The following is an 11,190-nucleotide window of genomic DNA, read 5'->3' on the forward strand; positions in this document are numbered from 1 at the left end:
AAAAAAAAAAAAAAAAAAAAAACTTTGATGTTTACATTATACAGACTTACTTGGTAGTAGGAGTTTCTGTCCTATGTTTAGAAGATATTACACATCAGACATTCTGAAACTTATAATTTTGAACATATTACTATATATTTAATTAGAATTGACAATATTGGCCAGATATGTGGCTCATGCCTGTAATCCCAGCTCTTTGGGAAGCTGAGTGAGACCCTATCTCAATAAAAGAAAAAACAGAATTGGCAATGTTCAGTTATTATGGAATGGGGAAAAACTGTGTTGTATCACTAGATAATGTTTATAACTCTAATACACACACCACTTCACACCTCCCAGTGGAGAGTCCCTACCAGTGTAAACTTGGTGAGATGTTTCCTGTATGTCAAGTCCATCAGGTTGGGAAAACAACATGGAGACCCATTGTGTTAGGCCATCACTGAAGGAACTTTTACAAAGACATATCATTATAGTTAGCCCTGATTTCTGAATTTTTCCATTGTAACAGGCAAAATTAGATGGTGGAAGACAGCAATGGAGACCTGTCCTCATGGCTGTGACTGAGAAGGATTTGCTGCTCTATGACTGTATGCCATGGACAAGAGATGCCTGGGCATCACCATGCCACAGCTACCCACTTGTTGCCACAAGGTAAGTAAGACTAAAGATAAGGAAATAAAATATTTATCCTACTCTAAATCTACAAAAGAATTTTAAAGTGAATTCTGTTGTCTTAGGTGCCTAAAAGAGCATTTAAGTAGCGGATGCAGACAAAAATTTTTTGTTTTACAACCTTATTGATCATTTTGCAGCTGCTAGCTCAGAATAAATTGTTTTTTTCATGAGCATTTTTGTGTGTACCTTTTAAGTTGTCAAAGAAACTTCCTAACTGTTCCCTTTTAAGACTTGCTTAGTCATGAAGATTATAGGGGTTTTTTTTTTCTTTATTTTATTGACTGTGACTAGAAAACCACTGAAAATTGTGGCAGCCTTTTGACTGAGTGATGAAATCATTTAAACCAGAATGTGGTACTGTGGATAAACCACACAACTCAGCCAAAATATTGTTCAACTTCTCTTTCTAATGTAAGAACATATCATTTTGATTCTATGAAATAACCATTGATTTGACCTGAAGCCACAGGGTGTTTCTAGCATTCCACATATGGAGGGCTGAAAGGGAAAAGAATAGAGAAATTTGGACTTGGGAGCCAAGATGTCTTAAGGGATCGTAACTGTGAAACTAGAAAACATACCCAAATTCAAATTTTTTTGGACTTATAAAATAATCAGGTATTGATATAACTCAAAAACTACACATTAAAGAAGAGTGTCATGGGAAAGTATTTGGTAGTCAAAAGAGCTAAATGATGAAACTATCTGGAATATCCCAGTGGGAATAGTGGGGTTTTCCTGCTTTGAGGAGACAAAGATTCATGTAAGGCAGAGTATTCTTTGCATTACAGGAAAAGTTTCACTTTAAAAGATTTCCTTAACTTACCACATATATTATTCTTCCCTTACATATATTATTCTTTTTATTAAAAAAAATCGTTTTCACATAGGCTTCCAGTAGTATCTCCGTAATTTAGAGCTGGAGCTCCTAGATCACAAAATGAAATAAAGGATTTGCTGAGCCTCAGTATTAGGGAGGTATGCCCTCATTAATTCTTTCAGGACAGAATAGTCCTGCAGAAAGACTGAATTTAATTATCAGTTTCTCTTTTAAAAAAATAAAATAAAATATACAGTATTGTTTATTGTAAATTTCTTAATATTTGGTTTTTTTAATCCCCACTAAATTATAACCTCCTTGAAGTCAAGAACTCTGATTTAGTCATCTCAGCACTTCCCACAATGCTTTGCATGCAGGAGGCTATCAATAAATCTTAGTTGAATTAAATTCTTTACTTAAGTTATAGTTTCTCTGTCATGATTACATTAGGAACTTGATGGTAATCCTATAAAAATATGTGACCGTGTCTTAGTAATTATAATTAGAGCAAATAAATTTATATTTTCCAAAGATTTAGAGTTTAGGAATATGGCTCTGGAGATCTCTTAAGTTTAAATTTTGTAGAATCAGCTTACACTTTGGTTCTGATCATAGAATGCAAGGAAGGTAGCTTTATTCTTTTTTAAAATGTGTGCACCTGGAAGCATGAAGCAGAAATTTATCACATTCCATAGATGAGCTTTTGTTTAATACTGGAAATTATAATGCCATAAGCAAATAATTTCTTGGCTATCAAGTAGATTAGGCATGGACCACCAAAGCACTTTGGTACTAAAGAATGAGATGGGGTGGTGTGTGTACTATCACTGGTATTAATTTGCAAGTAGGGAAAAGATATAGACAAGATTTAAGAGCTAAAATTATAAAACTCGTAGAATAAAATATAGTAAATCTTCATGACTTTGGGTTAGGCAGAGTCTTCTCAGATATGATACCAAAAGCACAGTTAACAAGAGAAAAAATAGATAAATTTGACTTTAAGTAACTTAAAAGCTCTTGTGCTTCAAATGTCACCATCAAGAAAGTGAAAAAATAACTCACAGAATGGGAGAAAATATTTCAAAATCATATATCTGATGAGACTTGTGTCTAGAATATATAAAGAATTCTTGTCCAGGCATGGTGGCTCACATCTGTAATCCTAGCACTTTGGGAGACTGAGGCAGGCCTATCATCTGAGGTCAGGAGTTCAAGACCAGCCTGACCAACATGGTGAAACCCCATCTCTACTAAAAATATAAAAATTAGCCAGTGTGGTGTTGCATACTTGTAATCCCAGCTACTCAGGAGGCTGAGGCAGGAGGATCGCCTGGATATGGGAGGCAGAGGTTGCTGTGAGCTGAGATTGCACCACTGCACTCCAGCTTAGGTGACAGAGTGAGACTCTTGTCTCAAGAAAAAAAAAAAAGAATTATCCAAGTCAGTAATGAAAAGATAAATTACGCAATTAAGAAACAGGGCTGGGCGCAGTGTCTTATGCCTGTAATCTCAGCACTTTGGGAGGCCAAGGTGGGTGGATCACCTGAGGTCAGGAGTTAAAAGACCAGCCTGACAAACATGGTGAAACCCCGTCCCTACTAAAAATACAAAAATTAGCCAGGCATGGTGGCGTGGACTGTAATCCCAGCTACTTGGGAGGCTGAGGCAGGAGAATTGCTTGAACCCAGAGGTGGAGGTTGCAGTGAACTGAAATCTCACCACTGCACTCCAGCCTGGGTGACAGAGCGAGACTCCCTCTCAAAAAAAAAAAAAAGAAAAAAGAAAAAAGAAATGGGAAAGTGATATGAATAGATATTTGTCCAAAGAAGATATACAAATGGCCAATAAGAACATGAAAAGATGTTCAGCATCCTTAACCATCAGGGAAATGCAAATCAAAACCACAGTGAGATATCATTTCCCACCCACTGGGATGGCTATAATTAAAAAGACAGATAAAATAAAAAGTGTGAACAACGATGTGGAGAAAATGGAATCTTTATACACTGCTGGTGAGAATGTAAAATGTATACTTGCTGTGCAAGGCAGTCTGGCAGTTTCTCAAAAGCTAAACGTAGAGTTACGCTGTGACCCATAATTCCATTCCTAAGTTATGCCCAAGAGTAATGAAAACTTATGTCCACATGAAAACTTACATATGACCATTCATAACAGCATTATTCACAATAGCCTAAGAGTGGAAACAACCTAAGTGTCCCTCAACTGATGAATGGATAAATAAAATGTGACATATCCACACAGTGGAATACTATTTTGCAGTTAAAAACAATAATGTTCTGATACACACTACAATGTAAATGAATCTTGAAAACATTATGCTAAGTGAAAGAAGCCAGACACAAACAACCACATACTGTATTGTTGTATTTATATGAAAAGTTCAGGATAGGCAAACCCAGGATAGACAGAAGGTAGATTAGCCGTTGACAGGGGGAGGTAGCTAATAGGTACAGGATTTCTTTTTGAGATGATGACAATTTGCTAACATTGAATGTGGTGATGGTTCCTAAATTCTGAATATACGAAAGACCGTTATACTTCAAGGGATAAATTGTATGGTGTGTGAATTATATTTTAATAATTCAGTTATTTCAATAAAATAATTAAACCCAACAAGATTGAAAAGAGAGACTGTTTCATAATAAACTGAATGTTATACTAAGTGGTAGCATGCTACTGAACCTTTCTGTGACACATATTTTTCGTTTGTTAAGTGTACCCTAATGAGGTAGGGTGGGTGTGAGTATTAAATGAGTTAATACTAATAAACTGCCTAGAATGGTGCCTGACACATTGTAACTGCTCAGTGTTAGCTGCTTTAATTATAATATTTATTATTAAGTGAAAATTATGCCCAAGAAGAATTCTTTGTAAAAAGCATAATAATTAGGCCAGGCGCAGTGGCTCATGCCTATAATCCCAGCACTTTGGGAGGCTGAGGCAGGCAGATCATGAGGTCAGGAGTTCGAAACCAGTCTGACCAACCTGGAGAACCCTTGTCTCTACTAAAAATACAAAAATTAGCCCAGCGTGGTGGCACACGCCTGTAATCCCAGCTACTTGGGAAGCTAAGGCAGAAGAATCACTTGAACCCTGGAGGCAGAGGTTGCATTGAGCTGAGGTCATGCCACTGCACTCCAGCCTGGGCAACAGAGCGAGACTCCATCTCAAAAAAAAAAAAGTATAATAATTAGTTTAATTTGGTCATTGTTAAAGGAGGAGCTCTGGCCAGGCGCAGTGGCTCACGCCTGTAATCCCAACACTTTGGGAGGCCGAGGCGGGCGGATCACGAGGTCAGGAGATCGAGACCATCCTGGCTAACACAGTAAAACCCCGTCTCTACTAAAACTGCAAAAAATTAGCTGGGTGTGGTGGCGGGCGCCTGTAGTCCCAGCTACTAGGGAGGCTGAGGCAGGAGAATGGCATGAACCTGGGAGGCAGAGCTTGCAGTGAGCCGAGATCGCGCCACTGCACTCCCGCCTGGGCGACAGAGTGAGACTCCGTCTCAAAAAAAAAAAAAAAGGAAAAAAGAAGAGCTCTTAGCTGGGTGCCATGGCACATGCCTGTAATCCCAGCTTCTTGGGAGGCTGGAAGGGTCACTTGAGCCCAGTAGTTCAAGACCAGCCTGGGCAACATAGTGAGACCTCTCATCTCTAAAAAATTAAAAGAAAGGAAAAGGAGCAGTTTTTTGATCTGCCAGCAATTTTTACAGATAGTCAAAGTTTCATATTAAAGGTGAGGAATTCAAACATGCTCATTCATGCAAATTGAACTCACCATTAATTAAATGGGTGGGTCATATAGAGCTTCCTAGACTGCCTTCCTTTCTCTATTCCTTTCCTTATTCTTCCCCTTCCCCTTCCCTGCCTTCCCTTTCCTTTCCTTTTCCTTTCTTTTCTCCTCTCTCTTCCTCTCTCCCTCCTTCCTTCTCTTTTTTTCTTTCTGACGAACTCTCACTCTATTGTCCAGTCTAGAGTGTGCAGTGGCAGGATCATAGCTCACTGTAACCTCAAACTCCTGGGCTCAAGCCATCCTCCCACCTCAGCTTCCCAAGTAGCTAGGACTATAGGCATAAGCCACTATGCCAGGCTAATTTTTTTAGCCTGTGTTGCTGTGTTGCCCAGTCTGGTCTCAAACTCCTGGGCTCAAACAATTCTCATGCCCCGCCTCCCAAAGTTCTGGGATTACAGGTGTGAGCCACCATACCAGTTCATGTTGTTTCTTAATAAGTTTAATTAATTCATGTTGTTTCTTAATAAGTTTAATTAATGTAACAACAGGGCTTCTTTACTCCTTGTTCAGGAAGTACTGGTGGATTAGAATAAACAAGACAGATGAAAGGTTTAGTTTTTCCATGTGGCCATGTTGGCAAGGTAGAATTGGTTGAAGTCACTGCACAATAGAATTAAGTGGGGCTTAATCATCCTCTACCAACCAGAGAGGGGTAAAGGGTAACCCTGAGAGAGACCAGAAGATGAAACCAGACCAGGAGGTATCCTGCAGAGGGAGGCAAGGCCAGAAAGTGTTTTTATGTAGGGGAAAGAGAACATTTGAGATTTAAACGAATAATGAGAAAGGGCTGAATGTTTAATTTCCCTAATTCTATTGTTAATACTTTGGACCATGTTCTTACACGTGTATGAGACAGAATAAAAAAGGATTACATAAACACACAGGTAAGGAAAAGAAATTAAGGATCTTTATTATGTTAAACAAAGTAGATAACCCTGAAAAATTAAGAGTTGATTGTACTTCAAAATCAAATAACATCCTTAGAGTAACGTAAATTAACCATGAGCTGCCATTTATATTTTTGCACATTTACAGATTCTTCGAAGCCAAAGCTCTGTATGTGCCTGGATTTTAATAGCTGGTAGTTCAGGCCAATGAGGAATAAGTAAAGGCATGAAAGTGATAAATGAAGAGGATTTTTATTTTACACATTTCTTGAGATTAAAGCCAGATACACGACACAGGTAGAAAGACACTGGTTTTATAGGAGCTCTGGATTTTTCAGGATATGGATTTTGTTGTCTTTTCCTATAAGCTTTCTTTGGAAGAGAAAAAAGATCTCAAAAAAAAAAAGTGTGGTGACTTTAGAATGTGGAATATTGAGTAGTGCTGTGCTTATGGGACTTGTGGGGCAAAAGCTGCCAAAATGCCTTTGCATGAACTCATCTGGCCTCTCCACAAAAGGGGGGCCTTTTAGCAGTGTTCCCAACCAACCACTGCTCAGCAAGAGTCCACCATCTGGTTTGAATTAGATTCCCTTTGCCAAATATTTCATAATGAAATCTGTAGGAAAAAATTCTCTTAGACTTTATATTTTTTAATGTCTGTTTTGGGATTAGCATTCAAACTGAATATGATAAAGTATCTATTGCTTTCCCCAACACTTTGTCTTACTTGGATCATATGTAGAGTAATTTTGAAATTTATTTAACTCTTTCTAAGGTAGCTGATGTTTAATTGGCATGTTGGTTTTTTGGGAATCAGCTCAGTAAAGCAGTTCTCAAAGTATACTTCGTGGACCTCTGCAAGATTCCCTTTACAGAGGCCTTGTGAGTTCAAAGCTGTTTTCATAGTAATACTAAAATGTCATTTGCTTTTTTTTCATGTTGTTGGCATTTGCACTGAGGGTGGGTAAAATTGCTGGCACCTTAGCATGAATCAAGGCAGTTGGCACCAAACTGTATTGGGAGTCATTGTATCTGTCCCCACGTGGACTTGCAGAGGGAAAAAAATGCCAGTTTAACTTCAAAATGTCTCTACTGAAATAGTAAAAAATATTAATTTTATTTAATCTTGACCCTTGAGTATTCATCTTTGTAACATTCTGTGTGATGAAATGGGAAGTACTCATGGAGCACTTCTGCTACATACTGAAGAATGACTGTTGTCTCAAGGAAAAGCACATGTGTGATTGAATTCTCAGCTGAACTCCATGCTTTTTCATGGAAACATCATTTTTTCTTGAAAGAATGACCGATTGACAAACACGTTTAGTCAGACTTGGGTATTTGTCAGATCACCAAAATGAGTCTGTAACTTAAGGAAAACACTGACAGTATTAGTTGCCAATGATAAAATTGTAGCTTTCAAGCAAAAATTAGAATACTGGAAAACTCATATCTGCTACTGTGAGCTTGTAGTGGTAATATCAAATGAGATTTTTTTCATCTTTTATAATGAACCATTTTTAACATGGAAAATCTGTGTAACTCAGTGAACAAATATTTTTCCAAATGAATGATAAATGATGTTGCAAAATTATGCACGCATAAAAAAGATCCATTGAAATTTCAAGGGAAACCAGTTGATTTTTAATGTAAACATGATACAGAAACTGTTGATAAGCTTTCAGATTCCACGTTGCAATTAATCTTTATGAAACCACTTGCTGAGTTTTGGTTCTGTGGACAGAAGGCTATCCACATCATCTGAATGGGCTATTAAAATACTCTTCCCTTTTCCAACTACATATCTAGGTGAGGCTATGACTGCATACTACAATAGAATGCTGAAGCAGATGTTAAAATTCAGCTATTTTTAAGCTAGATATTAAAGAGATTTTATTTATTTCTCTTTGATGTACTTTCCTCACCAAATTTTTAAAAATCCTTTATAGAAAACATTGTCAGGTGAGTGAATCCTTATAAATGAGGTAGTATTTTGTTCTGTTACACAGATCTACTTAATACTTCTTTAAAATAGGCAAAATATAAAAAGTGAGGCCAGGAGTGGTGGCTTATGCCTGTAATCCCTGTACTTTGGGAGGCCGAGGCAGGTGGATTGCTTGAGCCCAGGAGTTCAAGATCAGCCTAGCCTACATAATGAGACCTTGTCTCTACACAAAATACAAAAATGAGCCAGGCACGGCGGCACACGCCTATTGTTCCAACTACTTGGGAGGCTGAGGTGGGAGGATTGCTTGAGCCCAGGAGTTCAAGATCAGCCAGGGCAACATAATGAGACCACATCTCTACACAGAATGTAAAAATGAGCTGCGCGTGGTGGCGCATGCCTATAGTCCCAGCTACTCAGGAAGCTGAGATGGGAGGATTGTTTGAGCCGGGTAGATGGAGGTTGCAGTGAGCCAACACTGTGCCACTGTACTCCAGCCTGGGGGACAGAGTGAGACCCTGTCTCAGAATGAAAATTTAAAAAAAAGAAAATATAAAAAGTGAATAGATTAAACTGTGAAGCAAAATACTGAATAGTTTCATGACCTTAAGGAAAATTATTTTTCTTATGGTTTTCCTATATGTATACTTCACCATTTTTTGTAGGGTTTTTGTTTTGTTTTGTTTTTTGTTTTTTTTGTTTTTTTGAGACGGAGTCTTGCTCTGTTGCCCAGGCTGGAGGTCAGTGGTGCAATCTCTACTCACTGCAACCTCCGCCTCCTGGGTTCAAGTGATTCTCCTGCCTCAGCCTCCCGAGTATCTGGGATTACAGGCACACACCACCATGCCCAGCTAATTTTTGTATTTTTAGTGGAGACAGGGTTTCATTGTGTTGGCCAGGCTGGTCTTGAACTCCTGACTTTGTGATCTGCTTGCCTCAGCCTCCCAGCGTGCTGGGATTACAGGCATGAGCCACCACACCCAGCCAATATTCCAAGCTGATGTATTTCCTTCTCTAGTGTCATTTTCCAAGAAGCCTCACCATCTTTTTGAGGGAGGGGGTGATTTCAATCTGGGCACTAAGGACACTCGTTGCTGTTGGGTTGGTTATTGTTTATTGATGGACAGAGGTGGGAAATGGTGTGTGTGTGTGTGTGTGTGTGTGTGTGTGTGAGACAGAGAGAAAAAACCTCAATGTGAATGACAGAGCCTTTAGCAGATAAATTTTTATTTTAAAAAACTCACAAAATTTGCCATCTAGTTACTTTTAAGTGTACGGTAGATTAGTATTTACTATATGCACGTTGTTGTGTAGCAGATCTCTAGAACTTTATCTTGCAAAACAGAAACTTTATTGAACAACAATTCTCCATTTCCAGCTCTCCCTCAACCCCTGATAACTACATCCTTCTGTTGTTGTGAGTAATACCTTGGATACCTCATATAAGTAGACTTCATGTAGTATTTGTCTAAATGTTGTAGATTATGACAGTATTTCCTTTTTTAGACTGAATAATATGTTCCATTGTATATTTATAACAAATTGTCTTTATCCTTTCTTTTGTCAGTGGACATTTAAGTTGCTTCCATCTCTTGGCTATTGTGGATAATGCTATAGTGAACATAGATGTGCAGATATCTTCAAGATCTTGTTTTGAGATCTTTTGGATATATACCAAGAAGTGGGTCCTTTGCCTTTTTTTTTTTTTGAGATGGGGTCTCGCTCTGTCGCCCAGGCTGGAGTGCAGTGGCATGATCTTGGCTCACTGCACACTCCATCTCCTGGGTTCATGCCATTTTCCTGCCTCAGCCTCCTGAGTAGCTGGGACTACAGTCTCCTGCCACCATACCCAGCTAATTTTTTGTACTTTTTTTAGTAGAGATGGGGATTCATCATGTTGGCCAGGATGGTCTCGATCTCCTGACCCATGATCCGTCCACCTCGGCCTCCCAAAGTGCTGGGATTACAGGCCTGAGCCACCGCACCCGGCCGTCCTTTGCCCATTTTTTAACTGGGTTGTTTACTTATCGTTCAGTTTCAAGAGTTCCTTATATATTTTGGATACCAGTCCTCTATCAGATATGTGTTTTGCAAAAATTTTTTTGTCTGCGGCTTGTCTTTTCATTCTCTTAACAGTATTTTTTGCAGATCAGAAATTTTTAATTTTAATGAAGTCCAACTTACCGAATTTTTTTCTTTAGGGATTGTGCTTTTGATATTACATCCTTTTAGATCATCTAGCATTTCTCCTACATGATAGAAATTTTTTTTTTTTTTTTTTTTTTGAGACGAAGTTTCGCTCTTGTCGCCCAGGCTGGAGTACAGTGGTGCAATCTCGGCTCGCTGCAACCTCCGCCTCCCCAGTTCAAGCGATTCTCCTGCCTCAGCTTCCTGAGTAACTGGGATTACAGGCGCCCACCACCAGACCCGGCTAATTTTTGTAGAAATTTTAGTATTGTGTTTTACACTTAGGTCAAAGATCCATTTTGAGTTAATTTTTGTGAAAAGTATGTAAGGTCCGCTTTTTTTTTTTTTTTTCTGCATATGAATGTCTACTTATTTCTAGCATCATTTGTTGAAAAGACAGATCATTCTTGGCTGGGCGCAGTGGCTCACGCCTCTATTCCCAGCACTTTGGGAGGCTGAGGCGGGCAGATCACCTGAGGTTGAGACCAGCCTGGCCAACATGGTAAAACACTGTCTCTACTAAAAATACAAAAATTAGCTGGGCATTGTGGTGGGAACCTGTAATTCCAGCTATTCGAGAGACTAAGGCAGGAGAATCGTTTGAACCCAGGAGGCAGAAGTTGCAGTGAGCTGAAATCGCGCCATTGCGCTCCAGCCTGGGCGACAAGAGCAAGACTCCATCTTAAGAAAAAAAAAAAAAAAGAAAGAAAAGACCATTCTTTCTCCATTGAATCACCTTTCTCTCTCTTTTTTTTTTGAGAGGGAGTCTCGCTCTGTCACCCAGGCTGGAGTGCAGTGGCGTGATCTCGGCTCACTGCAACCTCCGCCTCCTGGGTTCAAGCGATTCTCCTGCCTCAGCCTCC

The 11,190-nt window shown here is 39.0% G+C and overlaps 1 protein-coding gene across 1 annotated transcript in view; it reads left to right on the forward strand.

The window, feature by feature from the left end:
* SNTB2 (syntrophin, beta 2 (dystrophin-associated protein A1, 59kDa, basic component 2)) overlaps nucleotides 1–11,190 on the forward strand; it is a 78,428-nt gene that overhangs the window by 30,292 nt on the left and 36,946 nt on the right. Inside the window, exon 4 of the mRNA XM_011976681.1 lies at nucleotides 509–651. Coding sequence (XP_011832071.1) covers nucleotides 509–651 — 143 coding nt within the window. The remainder of the gene's footprint in view (nucleotides 1–508; nucleotides 652–11,190) is intronic.

The sequence above is a fragment of the Mandrillus leucophaeus genome, unplaced genomic scaffold (assembly GCF_000951045.1).
Source record: "Mandrillus leucophaeus isolate KB7577 unplaced genomic scaffold, Mleu.le_1.0 Scaffold17, whole genome shotgun sequence".
Classification (NCBI taxonomy): domain Eukaryota; kingdom Metazoa; phylum Chordata; class Mammalia; order Primates; family Cercopithecidae; genus Mandrillus; species Mandrillus leucophaeus.